Source organism: Mytilus galloprovincialis, chromosome 3, assembly GCF_965363235.1.
Source record: "Mytilus galloprovincialis chromosome 3, xbMytGall1.hap1.1, whole genome shotgun sequence".
Classification (NCBI taxonomy): Eukaryota; Metazoa; Mollusca; class Bivalvia; order Mytilida; family Mytilidae; genus Mytilus; species Mytilus galloprovincialis.
The window spans coordinates 57,053,633-57,075,657 of NC_134840.1; the positions used below are offsets into that span (position 1 = coordinate 57,053,633).

Here is a 22,025-nt window from a genome sequence, read left to right on the forward strand (position 1 = left end):
GTTTTTGAAAAGTATCGGCTGTATTGATTTGCTTGATAAATATTAAAATATCTGACGGGAAAAAAAACATATGTGGGACCAGTTGTCAATGGTTGTTTGATAGTCGAATTTCAAGAATCTTACGATTGTGCAAATACATGTACATTGTATGCAGGTCTGTGTTGGGTACCAGTCGTATTATTATTATGTCTTCTGATAACTTTTAAGTATGATAGTTTCTCTAAATAGCACCAACGACATTGTCTTGGCCTGTAACAATAGACCTACTTTTGATTTTGGCGTTTATAATTTTTTGACAGATATACATTGTACTCTGTGCTAGGACATTCTGATATTTGGTCAGGTAAACTCAGCTGAAGAATTAAAATCAAAGTTACAATCAGTTTAGTTTTGGGGGGAAATTTATGTTAAATCATGAAAAAACAACATAATTGTTAAGTTGCAAGTTACACTGATTGTAAGGATAGCTTTACTTCTTCCCCTTACTTGACTGAGTTAGAAAGTATGAGCATGATATAATTTTCATTAGAGTACTTGATTTTATGAGAATTGCAAAAATAAAACCCAGAGTTAAACCACTGTCTTATTAAAAACTGTAACTCATAATCATGACAATGTACTGTTAAAATAATCGTACTCATAATAATTCAATTTTGCATTTTATATTTGAAGAATAGTTGATGGGAAACCTACTACCATAATTCTTTAACATGTTTAACTAGAGATTATCTAGATATAATTAGAAAATATGGTCTGAGTGCCAAGAAGACAACTCTACCACCTGAGTCACAATTATAAGTAAAATGTAAACCATCATACATTTGTATGTCAAATTATTTTTTATCTGCTGTGTTTCAGCTACACATGCTACAGCTGGATGAACTTCTCATTAAATATATTTTTTATGATTTTGTTCTTTTTTCTTTTCAGATTTCTAGGAATAGAAAATGACTCAATGATCTAAAAAAAATGGAAGAAGAAACAAAAACTCAAGTCACAGATCAGGACGTCAAGACAATTAAAGAATCACAAAACGATTCCAACATGAATGCTGAATCTGTTGCAATAGTGAATGGAGACACAGTAGATGGAGGTATTAATGTGCAGACCACAATTGAAGATGGTGAAGGAGATGGAGCAGGAAACATTTCAGAAAACAAATCTGAATCCATTACATTCCCATCTGAAATGGAAACCATTTCTGCAGAGAAGTCTGAATCCATAACAACCCCATCTGAAATGGAAAGTATTTCTGTAGATCAATCTGAATCCATTACAACACAATCTGGAATAGAAAGTATTCCAGCAGATCAATCTGAATCCATAACAACACCTTCTGAAATGGAGAGTGTATCTGGTATAGACCAATCTGAATCATTATCTACAAAAAGTGTGGCTGAGAAAGATTGTGAAGATGAAGGTATGGAAACAGATGCCGATGTAGATGAAAATTTACCTGAAGATAGCAAATTCGATACGAGAAATGAGCAGGTAAAAGAAAGTAAAAAGACCGATGATGATGACAATGTAAAGAATACTGAAAATTTGAACGATAAAGATGAGGAAGAGAATAAAATTAAAAACAATGAGAAGGATAATATAGAAGATGTTGAGGTAGAAACAGTTAAAACCAGTGGAAAAATTAAAAGCAATGAACCAATTGAGGATGAGGAAGAAAAAGAAAATAATCTTACAATAGATGAAAGTCAGGAGGATAAAAATAATGATAAGTCGACTAAGGAAAATCAGGTCATGGAAGATTCCCAAAATGAGACTAAAGATAAAAATGAGAAAAAAGATATTTCTGCAGAGTTAGATTCATCGACTGGTGAAACAGAATTTAGTCAGTTCCTGTCAAAAACTCCTCATGAATTAGAAGATGCGGAAATGGGAATCATTATCAATGACAAAGATATCTTAAGGCCAGAGGATGTTTTTGGAAGAGGGAAAAGAAGTCGAACACCTAAAACTGACAATATTTACACCAGTGAGTTTGAGGCTGATCCTGATTATAACCCAAAGGATGACATGAGAGCCCAGAGATTTGTGAGAGAATCAAGAACAAAGCAAGCTAAACAATTATCTGATGCCACTATTACTACTACAACAAGCAGAACTAGTACTGACTCACCAAATACAAGTATAGCTATAGGTATGTTTAAGGGTATATGCAGTTTTACTGTGTTTGGCACTACAAGATGAAAATACTGTACACATCACTGAGAACTATCTGTATGTAAATGTTTCTTTTGTCATCTGGTCATACTGAAATAGTAGCTTTAAATTATGTTGTATGGTTCTCTTTGAAATAGGGATTTCACTTGTAATTGAAAGTATCATTGGACTGGAATACTTCCATGTTTGATGATTTAAATGAAGTCCATTTTAAGTATAAGCCTAAATGTTGGTTAGTTGTTCACCGTAACCTTTAAATATCATTACTGGTAGGTCTAATGTTTACCATAACTTACAAAATCAGTTGATTGAAGTTTATTACTGCATAATAAATTGATGGGTATACAAAAGTTTGCATATAATCATGTCTTTTACAAAAAACCAAACATCATAATCATGATAATCATGATAATTATTTTCATAATTTTTTCTATTATGTGTTCACCATTCACAATAAATTGTTATACAAAGTTACTTGTTGTACGTGTCTATAAATTTCTAGCTTTCTATATACTTCATCATGTTCATTGATCTATAAAACATGTTTTGGTTTTATTTTGTAGGTACACCTCTGAAGAAGCCAAAATATCCCAACCTTGATATTAAATCATTAGAACTTCCAGGAGAATATGGTTTGTATACTAAAATAAGTGTATAATTGTTGCAGGGAAACATCAATTTCTCCACTCATTACCACACACACAATTGTGCAAACCCTATATATGACAAGCTCCACATGAAAATAATGCTATGTGGTATGATTACCAATGAGACAAATGGTTGATTTGAAGTAGTTTTTGTTTGCTTAAATATGCACAAGGAGTGAGGCACAATTTTGTTTATAAAGATGATAAAATCTGATCTTGCATTGATTTGGTGAAGGTTTTATTCAAAGGATGAAAAATCAAACTCTATGAAGATTTCTGTATTTAATATGCTTATAAATAACCCTTTTCAAAAGCTTTGATATCTTGTTTAACACAAGCAAACATATATACTGTGTAGTGTATAATGCATATACAATGATAGGTCAATGTCAGAAAAGTATAAATTTTTGTAAGTCTTAGAAACTTTATTTGGAGGTGTCAAGTTAAAAGAGCCCTTCAATGATTGTTCTTGATTTAAACTTTACAAATGACAACACACTGACAATTTTTGAACTGAATGCCAAAAAGTTTATACTGCAACAAAGGCTACAAAAATAGTCATTAAAACTTGTACACAAATTTTTTTCTTTCTTTTTCATGTCAATTGAACCCCCTGATTGGGAAAAAAAGCAATTAACATTGTACAAAACCTCACTTAATTACTTTCTTATGAAATGAAGACAACGGGAAGTGTTCTAGCAGCAGTCAAATTATTTTCCCCCATACATTTTATTAATACTTATTCACATTTAAGAATCAGTATACCCTATAAACTTGCTGTATTATTTTCATAGGTTGGACCAGAGAGATTGTAGTTAGAAATACATTTGATGATAACAAGAGAAGACCTGCTGATGTATATTATAAACCTCCTATTGGTAAAAAATTGGTAAGTCAGATATTGAAGCTGTCACCTGTACAGTATGACTAAGCACAAGCACAGCATTCAATTGTTTGAAATTAATGGCTCTACTTAGACTTCAGTTTTCTTTATGTACAACATGTAATTTAAAAGAGAATTATCTTCTTTTTGAGAAGACGTTTTTAAGTTGTAAAACTTGTGTTTGATCAATTTGTCATTTTGAACAATAGAAGATGTTAAAACTTAAAAGAATTATAAAACAAATATGAGAATCATGTCGACAGCTTAATTATAGTTATGTATAAACTGTGTGTTTAGATTTCTCCACCATGAATCCAGTGTCCTTTTTCTGGAGTAAAAAAGGCTACTCTGTACATGAAAAATTTCATTTATCTAGCCTATAAAAAGAAAGGACAAATAAATTTTATCAAATACTTTTATTACTGACATTAACCTTTAAACCACATGTCTCTTTGTGTTTATAACCAACATACAATCTCAACGTTAAACCTAAAATTCAAATTATTTTGAAAAAATACTGTCTAGATCAGACTTCTGGAAAGTTTTACCTCAAGGTTAAATTACACATTTTTTTAGGTGTTCTTTGATAACTTTGGTATTCATTATTGATCCTTTTCGTAATGTCATTATTTTATGGTGCAGAAATAATTTTTGTTATCAGTTAAAAAATAAATCTTGAAAAAGAAGAATGTTAGATAATCTTTTTTTAATGTTATTGTTTGACGTCACATGTCAACTCTTGAATGATGACATTCAAACAAACTAAAGGTTAGTTTCTATTAATAAAGATATAAGGGAATATACAGTAAATTCTTTGTTTATTTGCAGAGATCCATGGTAGAAGTTTCAGCTCACTGTAAGTATAAAAGAGAGATGTAGTGAGGATTATAAAATATGTTATTAGGTCTGCAGCTTGACATTGATGACTTGCAATATGTTATAGAAAAACAAAGGATATGGGGTATCCATCCATGACACTAAGTGATTACATACACAGCAAAAAAGTCCACAAAAAGCAAAGGATCAGCAATTTTATTGCTGTTCTTCCCCTCAACGTCACATTGAGACCTTCATTGCGATGATCACTGCAAGTTTTAAGACAGTCCCTAGCACTGGCTTCAGAGGAATTCTTTGCACATGAAACACCTTTAAAATATGTCGAACACCATGTATCTTAGCAAAATTACTGAGTGACAAACTCAAAACAAAAATGTTTCCCAAAACTGTGGATTCATAGACAATAACTGTTTAGTGTCTTTAAATATCAGCTGTATTTGTACGAGGCTAGGAAACAAGGTGTATGCGAGCTTTTAGCGAGCTATTACACCTGTTTCGAGCCGAGTACAAATACAGCTGATATTTAAAGACACTAAACAGTAATTGTCTTTATCCTGCAATTAATTCTGTATACTATTTGTGTTTTAAAAGACAAAACAAACCCACATGTTTTGCATTTATTTTCGATTTTTGAAATCCCTTGAGGCCCGTGTAGTAATACGATTACGTAATCACACATTCAGCTGAAGACAGGTTCGCAAAAAAAGAATCTCGAATGGTCAACAATACTACCTCGCTCAAAGTGAATAATTATCTATTTTAACATAACAACTAATTTCAACAGTAAAAACAAATAACAAAACATTGTCCAATTTGAAACAGGAGTGTACGAGTTGTCCTACGCTTCAGACTTGGCATTCACTAAACATGCATGCTGAAATTGACATAACTGTTTTTGTAAGGGCTATTCCAGAAAAAAATGTATGGGGGGGGTTGGGGGGGTTGGAAGGCTTTTTTTGTCAGCATTCGCCACCCAGACAATTGGAATTGAGACTTATAGTGCATTATAGTGTGAAAAGTTGCTCTGATACCCATCACCCATGTATTATTAATATAATGTGCCTTCCAACCCCCTCATACATTTTTTTCTGGAATAGCCCTAACACAATCATACACATTCAAGTTTTGAAATCGATAGTTGTCATCTTAGAAAAGACGGCTGTTCATGTGTGTATGTTATCAGAAAATTGGTGTGACTCTTATTGCTCTAAAGAAAACATACAGAACGCATAAAAGTAATTGTTAATTCGCAATTGATACGTCATTGGAATGCGATTGCAATACCCATTCTGAGGTCACGCAGGTTCATACAATACTCAGTCCGGCAGTGGGCAGAGCTTTTAAGCAATATCTGTATAGTAATTTGATACAGCATAGCGATATCTGTAGGGCTGTATCTGTATAGTAGAACACCCAATTGCAGGATAAACTTATTTTAGTGGATACAAATTGTGGATTGAGGAACAATTGTATTTTCATGGATGTTTGATTTCTTGGTTTTGCAAATGTGTGCAGTACAAGCCTATAGACAGTTTGTATTTATTGATTTTTTTATAATGTGTGGTACGGTTTATTTATCTATACCCACCAAAAATATGTATCTCGGGTATAATAATGAATCCACAATAATTATGTTTACATATTTTTTAGTGAGACAACACAAGATTTCAGACCTTACAGAAAACAATTTTTCCTTTATAAAGACTCCTATCAGTAGTCCACCATTTGAAAGTGTAAGAAATGCTGGCAAACCACTGAAAATAGGAAAGAAAAAGCCAGAAATTGTTATAGAGAAGGATTCTGATGAGCCTGCTATTCCTTTCAATGGGGCCTCCAGTGATACTGAAATTCAGTCAGTAATAACTAAGTCACCAAGAGGTAGGAAGAGAAAACATTCTGTTGGACCCGGAAAACCAGCAATATCTACTACTATTATCATAAAACAGACAAAAGATGGGGTTCCTACAATAGAGAAGGAGGACAAGAAAGATGAAAAGGTTCCATTTATGTCAGAAATGCAGCTGCAGATAAAGACAGAACCTGTTGACCCTGACGAACAAGATAAAGAGGCTGCCAAGGAAGCAACCTTCCCAGAATGCCCTCCGACATTAGAAGAAACTAGAACTTCACCATCTATGTCACCACCTAAAAAGAAGTTTTTTAAATCAAAGGGTACAGCTAGGAAGAGTACAACGCAGAAATCATTTAAAGCAGCAGTTAGTCCAGAGAGGTAAGTTGTTAGTGTTATTTAAGTCGTAACAGGTCACTGAGGTGTTCAAACATTGTGATGTTTTCCAGACTTTTTAGTTGTGTTATTTTAGTCGTAACAGGTGTTTAAACATTGTGGAGTTTTCCAGATTTTTTAGTTGTGTAATTAAAGTGGTAACAAGTATTTAAACATTGTGGTGTTTTCCTGACTTTTTAATTGTGTAATTTAAGTCATAACAAGTATTTAAACATTGTGGTGTTTTCCTGACTTTTTAATTGTGTAATATAATTTGTAACAGGTGTTTAAACATTGTGGTGCTTTCCACTCTTTTTAAACATAGATTTTGAAATAGTATGATGGAATATTTAGATTTCTGCAAAATATGCAATGATTGTTATTTTATTTTTGAGCCTAAGGTGCCTTTAATACACAGAAAGGCAATAGAAAATTTTGAAATGATACTTTTCAGTACATGTAATTGCATCCCATTAAAACTGCAAAAAACTTCAAAAAGAAGGGAAAAAAAGATATTATGGAAACAGTTAATAAGAATATGTACAAGTAGCATGAGTATGTTATTTACTAAGGTAACTATTGTTTTCAATGTCAGGAAAGAAAACAAAAATGACTTGACACTTTATCTGGCTAGAATTGATCACCTTTCATCCTGGGACAATGAAGTTTATAATCTCATTCAAATGTATCTACTTAATTAAATGTATATTTTTTGAAGGAACAAACTGGAAACACTGTGTAACTTAAACTGTCCAGGACTGACTGGTCAGCCTCCAACATTGCAATGTAATGTCTGTCTTTGTATGTTCCATCCTAAATGTGTAAATCTGGGCCAAACTGTTGACTCATTTATTTGTTTGGTAAGTAAGGAGTAATTTGATAATATATACATCTAACAACAACACAGATTCACTTTTCTTTCTCCAACTCATATGTAATAGGTTAGATTTTCCAAAGTATTGAAAACATGTTCAATTACCTTACTATTTTATACCATAGGTTTCAACACTCCAGATTCACTTTTCTTTCTCCAACTCATATGTAATAGGTTAGATTTTCCAAAGTATTGAAAATATGTTCAATTACCTTACTATTTTATACCATAGGTTTCAACACTCCAGATTCACTTTTCTTTTTCCAACTCATATGTAATAGGTTTGATTTTCCTAAGTATTGAAAACATGTTCAATTAACTTACTATTTTATACCATAGGTTTCAACACTGCAGATGTTTTTTTTTACTTCTTCAGAATATTTTTGGTTGAAAACTTATTTCCTAGGATGGAAAACAGAATATATTGATGTATTTCCCCTGTTCACCATTATTATTTATATGACGTTGATTGTTGAAATTTATGAACATTTTTATTAAATACCTGAAAATTCAAATAAGTAGGTTATTCTCAAAAAAAAAATTCTTTTAAAAATTCCCCAAGAAATACATTAAACAATGTGAGTTTTCAAGTGATGCCAAATATAGAAAACTTTTGAGTATAATGCAATTGATATACCTTATTTTCCTGACAACATTGAAACATTTTCCTTTTTTTTTCAGAGATGTATCAACAAGGCTTGTTCTCCTGGACCTGATGGTTTGATGAATGTACAGTCTCAAGCCTTGTTAAACTGTGTCAATATAACACCAGGGCCTAGGTTACCCCCTGTAAATGTAACCCCAAAATTGACTCCAACCTCTGGTTATTTGCCGTTAAATAAAATTTTAACTAAAGCATTATCTAACACAACAAACTTGAACTCTTCCACGTCAGTTGCAACAGTATCTCCATCCTCGGCAACAAGTTCTGTCGGAAATGTGAAGATCAAAAAAGAACCATTTGATCCTTATGAGAATGAATTACCAGGTAGTGGAGCTAGTAGTAGTGTCCTTGGCAACGTAAGAGATTTTCTAGAGAGGAAAGCATCAGACATTAATCAAAATCAATCAAGTTTAAAATATCCTGTATTGAAAGAAGGATTACAGAAGCCACCTCTGACTGCTTCTACCACCACCCAGATGATGTATATACCTGTAACAACATCTGGATCATTGATATCAAGTTCACTTTTTCGTACAAGTCTTCCGATGGGTAGTATTCCTGCCCCAATGGTTTACAACTCTATACCAGGAGCTGCCGTACGACCAATGGTATATCCTTCATTGAAACCTGTTGCACCGATAGTTCAAGATTTCAGTAAACCAGCTCCAACTCCACAACTGTCCATATCATCACCAGTATCATTACAGCCTCCACGTCTTATTGCGGCTCCAGGAACAAAATCTCATACACCCTCAGGACTTGATATGAATGGGGTCAAACAAAGTGAAACTAACAAACAAGGACAGCTACTCACACTTCCACCCGCAGTAATCAAACGTTTGAATTTGACTCAACCTGTGTCTCTGAAAATCAACAATACACAAGTGACAGTGCCGCCATCCTCTTTTCTACATACTGCGCAAGGACTTAAACTGTTTCTGCCTAAAAATACTTTTCCTGTCAATACAGGTGAAACAGCCAAATTGAGTGTGACTGTTACTAATGATAAAACATTGAGTTTAGATACAGATTGTGGTAGTGGGCAGCTTCCAACGATAGTCCCAAATTCTAGTCGTACTTTGGCAGAAACACCAATTGAGTCTCCTAAAACTAGACAATTTAAATCTGGTATTAATCCAGCAAGTTGTTTTATCCAGTCATTATATGGAGGATTTGACTGCATGTTATTAATATTCAATTATCTGAATGTTAGAGATCTTTTCAGGTAAGGAATAATTTGCTATCTAATATTATGTATTTATGCTCCATATAAAAAAAACAGTTTATATTATTTTGTACATTCAAGATTAGATGCAAAATCTTATGTTTTCATCGATATCCAAAGTTTGCATTTATTTAAGATTACCAGTATTAAAGTATGATGTCAAGCGAAAACAACAAACAAAGGACAGAAACTTAACTCCACTACCACCTGCACTACATTAAAATTGAAAAAAAAAACAATTCCACTTCTGACATGAATTATTTTTTTTAAGACATTATATACTAATAACAGCATAGAGTTTACTTTTTAAGATATAACCCCAAAAAATATATATTAGTAATTGGTGAATTAGGAAAATATAGTTCATTAATGAGAATATATGATACAGTGTTTTGTGTATAATTTTACAAGATGCACATGTATAACCCTAAATAATTTAAAATTTTGAACCATAAAAATGAACTCATGTTTTAGATATGGTAGACTTAGAGATTCAGTTTTATTTTATCATTATTTTAAAAGGAAGATATCTGTTGATAATGCAAATTTAGGTACTTAAGGATGTACTTAGGTGAGGTTTTGGCATTTGAGTCAAATGTTCGAACTCCTTGGTGTTTTTCCATACAATACAAGGTAAAATATTTTGCCCCATAACACCCATTTATTTTTAGCTCACCTGGCCCGAAGGGCCAAGTGAGCTTTTCCCATCACTTTGCGTCCGGCGTCCGTCGTCCGTCGTCCGTCGTCGTCCGTCATCGTTAACTTTTACAAAAATCTTCTCCTCTGAAACTACTGGGCCAAATTAAACCAAACTTGGCCACAATCATCATTGGGGTATCTAGTTTAAAAAATGTGTGGCGTGACCCGGCCAACCAACCAAGATGGCCGCCATGGCTAAAAATAGAACATAGGGGTAAAATGCAGTTTTTGGCTTATAACTCAAAAACCAAAGCATTTAGAGCAAATCTGACATGGGGTAAAATTGTTTGTCAGGTCAAGATCTATCTGCCCTGAAATTTTCAGATGAATCGGACAACCCGTTGTTGGGTTGCTGCCCCTGAATTGGTAATTTTGAGGAAATTTTGCTGTTTTTGGTTATTATCTTGAATATTATTATAGATAGAGATAAATTGTAAACAGCAATAATGTTCAGCAAAGTAAGATCTACAAATAAGTCAACATGACCGAAATGGTCAGATGACCCCTTTAGGAGTTATTGCCCTTTTTAGTCCATTTTTAACAATTTTTCATAAATCTAAGTAATCTTTTACAAAAATCTTCTCCTTTGAAACTACTGGGACAAATTAATCCAAACTTGGCCACAATCATCATTGGGGTATCTAGTTTAAAAAATGTGTGGCGTGACCCGGCCAACCAACCAAGATGGCCGCCATGGCTAAAAATAGAACATAGGGGTAAAATGCAGTTTTTGGCTTATAACTCAAAAACCAAAGCATTTAGAGCAAATCTGACATGGTTAAAATTGTTCATCAGGTCAAGATCTATCTGCCCTGAAATTTTCAGATGAATCGAACAACCCGTTGTTGGGTTGCTGCCCCTGAATTGATAATTTTAAGGAAATTTTGCTGTTTTTGGTTATTATCTGGAATATTATTATAGATAGAGATAAACTGTAAACAGCAATAATGTTCAGCAAAGTAAGATCTACAAATAAGTCAACATGACCAAAATGGTCAGTTGACCACTTTAGGAGTTATTGCCCTTTATAGTCAATTTTTAACCATTTTTCGTAAATCTTAGTAATCTTTTAGAAAAATCTTCTTCTCTGAAACTACTGGGCCAAATTTAACCAAACTTGGCCATAATCATCATTGGGATATCTAGTTAAAAAAATGTGTCCGGTGACCTGGCCAACCAACCAAGATGGCCGCCATGGCTAAAAATAGAACATAGGGGTAAAATGCAGTTTTTGGCTTATAACTCAAAAACCAAAGCATTTAGAGCAAGGGGTAAAATTGTTAATCAGGTGAAGATCTATCTGCCCTGAAATTTTGAGATGATTCGGACATTCCGTTGTTGGGTTACTGCCCCTGAAATGGTAATTTTAAGGAAATTTTTCTGTTTTTGGTTATTATCTTGAATATTATTATAGATAGAGATAAACTGTAAACAGCAATAATGTTCAGCAAAGTAAGATCTACAAATAAGTCAACATGACCAAAATGGTCAGTTGACCACTTTAGGAGTTATTGCCTTTTGTAGTCAATTTTTAACCATTTTTCGTAAATATTAGTAATCTTTTAGAAAAATCTTCTCCTCTGAAACTACTGGGCCAAATTTAACCAAACTTAACCATGATTGGGGTATCTAGTTAAAAAAATGTGTCCGGTAACTCGGCCAACAAACCAAGATGGCCGCCATGGCTAAAAATTGAACATAGGGGTAAAATGCAGTTTTTGGCTTATAACTCAAAAACCAAACCATTAAGAGCAAATCTGACAGGCAGTAAAATTGATGATCAGGTCAAGATCTATCTACCCTGGAATTTTCAGATGAATCGGATAATCGGTTGTTAGGTTGCTGCCCCTGAATTGGTAATTTTGAGGAAATTTTGCTGTTTTTTTTGTTATCTTGAATATTATTATAGATAGAGATAAACTGTAAACAGCAATAATGTACAGCAAAGTAAGAACTAAAAATAAGTCACTATGACCAAAATAGTCAATTGACCCCCTAAGGAGTTATTGCCCTTCATAGTCAATTTTTAACAATTTTCTTAAAATTTGAAGATTTTCAATAACATTTTCCACAGAAAGTACTGTTATAGATAGAGATAATTGTAAGCAGCAAGAATGTTTAGTAAAGTAAGATCTACAAACACATCACCATCACCAAAACACAATTTTGTCATGAATCCATCTGTGTCCATTGTTTAATATTCACATAAACCAAGGTGAGCGACACAGGCTCTTTAGAGCCTCTAGTTTCATACAAGATTTAATAACTCATAAAAGGTCATTTTCCAAAATTATAGCAGATTGTTGATTTTCTTTCTTTTGATTTGAGACCCAAATAATACCAATGCAAAAGTAAGGTAAAAGTCCGAGTCAGCTTTTTCCCGCCATATTTTAAATAACAAATATCTCGAAAAGGAGCCCCATGACCTATAAATATTTTTAGCTTATTTTGATTCTCAACCAACGCTTTTACGGCTTATAGTAATTAGTTTCGATTTTCGATTCTTGATTTATGTAATTTCACCTAAGTACATCCTTCCCCATTTCCATTCTCAATTTTATATTAAGTGTAAATATTGAAGATAATTTGTATTTGTATGTTATTGTTGGGTCAATTTATAATATTTTGTTGTATTTTCATTATATGTTTTGTATTTTCTGTTTTCAGGGTTGCTTCTGTTTGTAGAACTTGGAGAAAATTAGTAATGCATCCATGTTTGGTAAGTTTTATTTGTGTTGAATTGTACTGATACTGGAAATGTACATTTTCTAAATGCTATACAAGAACTTTTACATTTTTGTGAGAGTTTTATATACAAATACCAAGTGATATTTATATAGATGTTTAAATTTTGAAAAGACAGCATAAGTATTGAATTAAATAGTAAGTTTTATTTTTTTCTAGAATCGTTTTTTGTTCACTTATTAAAATCCAACATATCCCAATGCATTATGTGCATCAAAAAACTAAATCACTAAGAGACTCATACGTCCATGTTTCACATTTTACAGTGGAGAGAAGTAACATTCAGAAATATGAAGATAGCAGATTGGGAAAAGGCAGCTAAATATCTTTCCAGGAGAGCAGTAGAAATTCTGGTGAGTCACTTTTCCTTTATATATAACAGATAAAAGCCACTGCCATGACAGTTTACCAACAGTTTCCACCCTCACACTCTGGCACAGCTGGATTTTGTAGTTACACAGAAACAGTTATCATTTTGTTGGATTTCTTGTTGATACAGTAGACTAAACTTAACTAACAACAAGTAATTGTGAAGAATTTAAAGGTTGCTTATCTTAATCACTAATGACAATTATCATTTTCCAGTATTTATCTATGATACAGTGTGATGCTTAGCTTTACTAATTTATTATCATTTTGTAGGATTTACGGGGAGTAAGCCATTATGAAGATAGAAATAAGACATGGCACCAGTTAATTTCTAACATCCACCTATTTACCTGTGTTCATACAATCCACTTTGGTGCAGTGCCTGGTTCAGTTTTACAGGCTCTATGTGAGAAGACCACACAGTTAGAAGCCCTGACAGCAGAATGGATAAGTGACTCCACAAATGAACAAATGAAGTATGTATTGAAGTATGATCTTTAAGATACAAAATAGTAATTGGCAAAGTTACACACAATTTATTCTTTAAAGGGTAAATAGTCTTTGCTTTTATTGCTTTTAGAAATGTTAAAGTATGTACCTGTACTATATTTCACATTTTTACAGTTGAATACATATATCAAATTTATTGACTTTTGGAAGCAAATAACTGCTACATATATTGAAATATTATGTATAATCTAATGGAAGTTTTTATTATGATTTTGCATAAACCATAACTTTCTAAGCAACTCAAATCTGTATAATTCTGTGAGTTGCCTTCCAAAAGCAATTAGGTAAATGAGAACTTACGATATATCATAGAGTATTAGCTAATGCTGTTGGATATAAAATATATGGCTGTAAGCCAATTTAACTTTCATACTGTGGATTCATTTATCTTGGATTAAGCAAGCTAAGATAAGGGATAAGGTACAAGAAAAATCACAATTATAATTGTTGTTGAGCAAGAAATGTTATACAATTGTCTCCCATGTCAACAAGGGAGACAAAAACTGAAAGTAGGAATTTTGTGTATAACTGAAAACAGTCTGCAGACAAAACATAACAAATATTCAGTGGAATGATTAATAAGTTTTTGAGACAATTTCTATCCTATGAAATGATGGCAAAATATTAATATTAGCTTCAGGTTTTTTTTAGAAGTGAGGTTGTTTTTGTACAATTTAAATATTTTCTATTGTTAACAAAATGTGATGAAGGTTTCTTTTGATTTCAGGACAAATCCAACAAAGATAGATATAGGGAAATTTTCATCTTTATCTGACTTAAAAGTACTGAAATTAAGAGGAATTTCTGGTCTTGCTCTTCCAGCATTCTCATTTAGTGGAGGAATAAGTGAGCTCAAATCATTAAAACATTTGCAGAAACTAGTAAGTTAAGTTTGTTTATTCAATAAATTTAAAACGAGTTAACAACAATGGAAGACTGTATCTATACATTTGGTAACCATTAATTTATAAAAGTTAGCTATTGTGAATCATCTGAAATAAAAATAATGAAACAAGAAAATTTTAAGTTTGAGATATAGGCCATTAAAATAACTGATCATTCATAGCTCATTTCTTGGAGAAAAAGTGTAGTATCTATAAACAGAAATTTGATGAATTATATCTCTGTTAAATTAATAACACTAACAGTACTCTAAAAGGATTCCAGTTATTGATAATATTGAATGCTCATTAAGTTGCACCTTTTTTTCTTTAAGTTGTTTTGAAATAGTTTTCAAAGCCTTCTGTATAGACTGTGTTAAATATTTTGAAATACATGTATAATCATTTAGTCCAGTCAATCTAGCATAATTTTGACCCTAACCTTAAAGTAATTGCAACAGAAGATTTTAAAGTTTTAATCTTTAGTAATATACCTCAGATGTACACAGAAAAAAGTCCCATACAGTCTTACTTGAGAAAGACTAAAAAAAATCACCATTTAAAATTCCTATGGAGATTTGCATTGAAAAGGGAGATAACTCTACAAAAAAGGCAGAAATATCAATAAAAATGATACAAAATTATAACTTTAACGCTTCTATTCATCAAAATGTATTGATTCTTGATTTTTAAGCCATCTTTAGAGTATAACAAACAACTTTAAAGGTGTTTTCATATCTTTTGTCATGCTATAATCTAGATTTCATAATTCATTAGTTGACCATTTATTGAATTTTTCAACATATCAAGGTAAATAATCTCAAATTTAATAAAAATAATTTTAAAAAGCTTGTATTCTTCTTTCTGTAATTTAAAGTTTCTTTAAACAAGTAAGATGCTGAAAAAATTTAATATATAGATATAAAAAATACCAAATTTTCATATTATTTTTTGAAAATGGTCAAAAAGCCACAAATTTGCAATTTCTTTAATGAAAAACGCACAAAAAAAATAAAACTACACATAACACTTCCGTTTTGTTCATTTCATAAGCAGAAGATATTATAATTTAGTCAAATACAAACTTATAACCCCATCAAGTATCATACTGTACATAAATTTTAAGAAAATCAACCAAAAACTGACCCCAAAAAGACTCATTTTTGCAGAGTTATCTCCCCTTTCAATGTTAATTTCCACATGTCACATGTGGAAATTAACAATACTGATTTTGAGTTTTCCTCAAGTTAGATTTTATGGGACTTTTTTTCTGTGTATATTAAGGGCTTAATGCTATAGATTAGAACTAAAACATTTTCTGTTGCAATTAGTTTGGGGTTAAATCTTAGTTTGACTGGACTAATAGTGAAACTTTATTGTGTGTCAACTGTTTTACATGTCCACCTTTTTAATCAAATATTCACACGATAGATAATACTCAATAAGCCACCTTTTTTGTCTGTTCAAAATGAATACCTTTGTTTTTTTAGTCATTAACAACTTTAAAGGACTTTGAATCTGATAAAGAATTAGAATTCCTAACATCGTTACCAAATCTGGTCCATCTAGAATTAGGAGACTGTACATCATGGACACCAGAGGTATGTATTCTGTATATTTCTTGTGATAACTATTTTGCTATGTTGGTTCCATTGTAACTTAGCTGCTGTTGTTGCCTAAGCATAAGATGTTTATTTATTCTTGAGCATTTTCAAAAATCCTTCCTTGAAACAACTGGATTAATCAGAACCAAACTTAACCATAAATTTCCTTAAGAAGTTTGCTTTAAAATTTATTTCCCTGTCATCCATCCCGATAACTTCTATGTCAAAAATAAATCATAGGTATTCAAAGGAAAGACAAACCAATTTATAAGAATTCTATACAGTGCATATCCCCTTTATGGAATATATGACGTTTTATGGACCTACACCATTATCAAAATTTTGTGCCATACTACTATAGTTTCTAGTCTAAAATTAAAACATTGCCAAAAATACCATAAATTTTAAAACTTTGAAAACTTGCTTTGCTGAGGAATGTTTATTATAATTTATTCTGTTATAAAGTTAAGACATTGTAGACTTAGAAATACCAGTTCAACTTGAATATGTGTAAATATTGAAGTAAATATTCTGCTGTGTGGGGATATTTTAATGTATGTCTTTACTTTGATTGTTTTTAATCAAGTGGCATTGCCAACATATCTTATAAAATGAAAGAAAAGTGTTGAATTAATAATGATGTGTTCCATTTCAGACATACTCAATAATCAGTAAATTGACAAACTTGCAGACATTAAGATTAGAATGTGGAGGAAACAGTTATGAGACAGGTTTACCTGACGCTCTGAGTAATCTTACAAAGTAAGTTACTGTGATATGTTTTGAGGTTTCTCTGTCCTATTCTTATATTTCCCAGCTTTAAAGTTGTATTCTAGAAAAATAATTTTTTGAAACAATATCTTCATACAGTGTCAAGAAAATGAGTTTTCAGAAAGTCACTGAATAATAAAACCATATGAATCCTTATATTATGATATATAGCATTGTTTTAACTTTTATCTGATTGAATCATTACATGCCAATTGCATATGAATTGGTCTAAGTAATCTTGAATTGAACCTAACAGGTGGCAGGTGCATTTGACAATCTAGATTGATTAGGATAACCAGTTTTCTAGCTGAAGGTAATGCTTCCTCCACCAACGAAAGCTGGCCTCAACAAAATAACAAATTGTGGTGGAAAAATGGCATTAATCACCAAATTATCAATCAATTTTATCAATGCAAAGCCCAACAATGCATACATCCTTGTTACATATATTTTGCCTACAGGTACTTCACAGAACAACTTATTTTTCAGACTAGAAAACCTTGAATTAATAGAGTTCTTGATACCTGAGAACTTACACAAAACTTTAGAGAAGCTTGAGAAATTGAAATCCCTAACTGTGTGGCCAGACACATCAAATCAGGTTAGTTGAATAACTAGAAACTATAGAAAGTAATCTACAGGATAGGTTACTTTTAACATATGGTTTTTTTTTGTGGTTGCTCATATTTTCTGGAAAACTTACTCCTTCTATATATCCTTGAAAGGGAAAATGCTATTATCATTCATGGCATGGTCCTTGGCTATAGGAATAATCAAATCAGTCATGTTGACCAAAAAGAACTTTCTAAGTACATGATAGATTATTGATGTAGAAAAATTTGAGTAATCTTCGAAATATTCAAAATTCAGTGTTAAAAATTAATTTATAGATTCTTATACACAGCTGTATATTGAAATGTGGAACATGGAATAATTTTGATGGACACTTATACACAAAGTCTCTTGTATGGCTTCAATACTATGAGCAAACCTATACATAAAAAATTGTATGATTTATATTAGTTAAAGTATGATTTATATCAGTTTAAGTTGGTTTTTGAACATTGTTCAACAGTAGCAAAAACGAATACATTATGTACATGCAAACATTTGTGAATTAATGAAAAATGTGAAGTAATACATATAGTAATGCATATTTTTGCTTTCTATTTCAGCCTGCAGCACAGGTCAATTCCTATACTCTAATCACAGTATCCAAGCTTAAATTATTACAACAGTTAGAATGGGGAATACTAAGCAATAATAACTCTTCCATTATCTTAGACGGTGAGGATATGAACAAACAGCAAACACAAAACAACCAGGAGTGGATACCATTCTTACCAGCTTCTGACAATGGATATGATGCTTTAAGTGAATCGTTGACAGAATATATCAGTCTGGTTAACTTCAAAGAGAAGTTGACAAAACTCTTGCCAAGTACCAAGTTAAATGTGTTCAGTGCACAGTCCATTTCGAGGGAGGAAGTAGATAGCTGATAATTTAATTGATTCCAGTTTAAATTGTTGAATTTGTTTAAATTTGCACACATTGTTTACTAAAATAGAAAATGTTGAAGTTTAATTAAAAAAATAGTTAGATAATGTTTAAAATGGGTGCTTTAAGTAGGAACAAATCTGTTTGTATACCTTTTTTTCCTTCACAGTGCTGTAGATAGAAGTGATAAGTGCTTTCATATGGTTGCCAAGACTGATAAATATTTTCTTAATGTCTGTAGCGTAAAGTGGTTAATTTTGAAGGGCCGTATTTTTATCCTTTACATATTTTACCTTCGTTTGAGATTAAATTAATGTAAAAAGATGTTCCTGGTATCTCAGCAACAAAATAACAAAACTAAACTATTCGAACTGTAAAATATGTACCTTTACATCAGAAAGGATTTTTTTTTTTTTTTTATTTAATGTTTTTTCCTTGATTTTTTTTATTGAATATTATGCATTCAAACTGCAATTTGTATCTATTGGAAATAATTACATGTACTGTCTACAGATTAGGTTTAGATTAAGGTTAATTGATACCCATGTTATGTTCTAGAAGCAACATTAATTTATTGCTTATTCCATGTCAAATATTTTAAGACAGTTATTTACATTGAATTAATTTTTTTTTATGCACTGTCAGACTCCTTTTTGAGGTGAATTATGCAAAACTTGTTTTTTATACTTTTAACTTTATTTCAGTTTCGGTAATGATTATTGTTCCATATATTTAAAATATGATTTTTCTGTATGTTATACATGACACTTTTTAAAACAGTATAAACCAGATGTAGAAAAATATTTGAAGACAGGTCAACATGTGTTCTTATACCTTTGACCTCTTGTTCCCACAGTAAGATTAATACTTTGACCTCTTCCCACAGTAAGATTGAACTTTTGACTTCTTGTTTCCACAATAAGATTGAATCTTTGACCTCTTGTTCCAACAGTAAGATTGAACCTGACATCTTGTTTCAACAGTAAGATTGAATATTTGACCTCTTGTTCCCACAGTTAGATTGAACCTTTGACCTCTTGCTCCCATAGTAATATTGTACCTTTGACCTCTTATTCCCTCAGTAAGATTTTGCATTTGACCTCTTGTTCCCATGTTATGATTGAACCTTTGACCTCTTGATCCTCCCTGGGTAATATTGAACAAGTGTTTATTGTTTGTAATTCATTAAAAGATGTTCTGTGAAATAAATTTTCATGGTAGCATGTTGATTATAGACTATCAATGATTCAGATAAGTAGAGAAAGTTTCTTAGCTAAAGTTTTATCATAGGCATGAGCTCTGAGATGAGGCAGAGAAGCTTCCTCAAGTTTGAAAGACCATAGTTAATCTGTTTTTAGCTATATTCCTAGATAATGTCAACAACTTTTGGCTAATGACATCATCTCATTCTCAGTTCTACCGGGAACAAATATTTCTCAATTTGGTAGTGTAAGACGGAAAATTATAACCGTATATGGAAACAAATGAAAATATTTCGAAAAATAGCATTATAACATCTTTCAATAAATTATGGATAGAAACTTGGTCAATGAACTATGTTGATCTAAAATATTACTCAAATTAATTGCAGGATAAAGTATTTATATTTTCTCTTAATATTGCGCAAGCTTGCATTTCACCTGTTTCTTATCTTAGTACAAATACAGCTTATATCTTCAGACACTGAACACATATAGTTCATGTGCATTTTTGCATATTAAGATGTTCATACGATGTACTTTCAATTATTTTTGTTTTACATCTTATGTTACAAAAATTGTTGTTGTTTTTAACATTTATGTCAGTTGAACAATTTTTGACAAAGAGATTATCATGTTGTAACATAATGTAAATAACTTCACATTTATCATAAAAAATTGTGCAAAATTAAGCTAGTCGAGACACAATACAAGCTTTGCCATTAGTAATTTCTTTTTATGAAGCTATCCATTATTTGAGTCTCCATAATATCATTTGCTCTGGTTTTTTTTAATTCTTTTATTTCATAATTTCATAATTTTATTCTATCACACCATTAACTTTCACATAAATGAATCTTTATACTCAGTTGTGTCATTACATTATCATCATCATTGTATAGTCCATTGTTCATAAAATGACTCAAATGATTTTGCATTAGTTTTGGTTGACCGAATTTTCAGGGAAATTTTGACTTTTCTTTGACTTGAAACTTTCATGAAAATTGTAATTATTTAATCTTTCGTTTGTTAGCCTGAACAACTGGAGTTGATTACTAGATACAAATTGAGTTTGTTTTGTTCAATTTGATAACCAAAGTTGTCACACCAAAAATATAGTTTTAAATATGAGTTCAATGATCCTCATATAACACGTACTATGTTGTGTGCAGAAAAGACCATAACAGAAGTTCTATGACAGTCTAAACAGGTCCAATCTCAATAGCCTGTAGGTCTACCACTTTTAATGGAAAAATCCTACTAGCAGTGGTATCAACAGATAGTTGTCAATGTTGCACAAAAGTGGGAGGGGGTTGGCAGAAAAAAGAAGGTTCCCATTTTTTACTTACACCTACACTTTTTCTACCCAGATGTTTGAAAGACACAGAAAAAGAGAACAAATATTGAAATTTTGCATCAATTATCATGAAATATTGTTTTGATCTTTTTTATTTACCATTTACTTTGCATCTTATTCTTTTTTTATTCAACAAACATATTTCAGCGGACAGCTCAGAAAGTTTGACATTTATTATGGTGGGTTTTTTTTACAGATTTTCTTTCCCATTTTTTCATTTTTTTTTAAACTTCCATAAAAACAATTCTTAATTATTTAAGAAACCTTCTGAATCTTTGACCCATTATGTTCAGATCATTTATGCTGGGTGATGATTTTTTTTGCCTAAAAAATAGGTAAAATATATAGTAAATATTTAATGGTCCACATTTAACAGTTACAAATCTAAGCATACCTTGCAATTAAGGTTGATTTATGATTTGTTTTTTGAAATAGAACAAAACTTGTGTTCAATTATTTTTATGAACATAAAAAAATGCTACAATGTTGACATTTATAAATGATAGTAGTTGATCAGTTAATTTCTATATTTATGGTCGCAAAAACTGGTTTGAAAATCACATGAATAATGTATAAGTTCATTACACTGCTTTGTTCTTTGTATATGTCATATGATTCAAGTATGCATTCTCCATTTGAGCTTCAAGGTAACATGAACATTAAATTTTGAATTTCTATGAAACAAAGGTCATGTTTTGATAATCCAACAGTACAGGTAGAATTTATGTTTTAAATTAGAATGAACAAATAGATTTTTACATGAGAACATTTTTAATGACTATGGTTGCAGTTGAATTTTTACAATAAATACATACTAAATAAATGTTGTTGTCATGTATGACTAGGAATACACCTTATCGCTAT

The 22,025-nt window shown here is 31.5% G+C and overlaps 1 protein-coding gene across 1 annotated transcript; it reads left to right on the top strand.

Moving 5' to 3' along the window:
- Positions 1–937: 937 nt before the first annotated feature.
- On the top strand, positions 938–21,984 carry LOC143068411 (uncharacterized). Its single transcript, XM_076242429.1, has 15 exons — positions 938–2,152; positions 2,739–2,807; positions 3,617–3,711; positions 4,534–4,561; positions 6,193–6,772; positions 7,485–7,626; positions 8,322–9,529; positions 12,896–12,947; positions 13,240–13,326; positions 13,616–13,818; positions 14,580–14,733; positions 16,224–16,334; positions 16,993–17,099; positions 17,598–17,709; positions 18,284–21,984. Exons 1-15 carry the CDS (start codon positions 970–972, stop codon positions 18,605–18,607), a joined length of 4,455 nt encoding a protein of 1,484 aa, XP_076098544.1. The 5' UTR covers positions 938–969; the 3' UTR covers positions 18,608–21,984.
- The last annotated feature ends 41 nt before the right edge of the window (positions 21,985–22,025 follow it).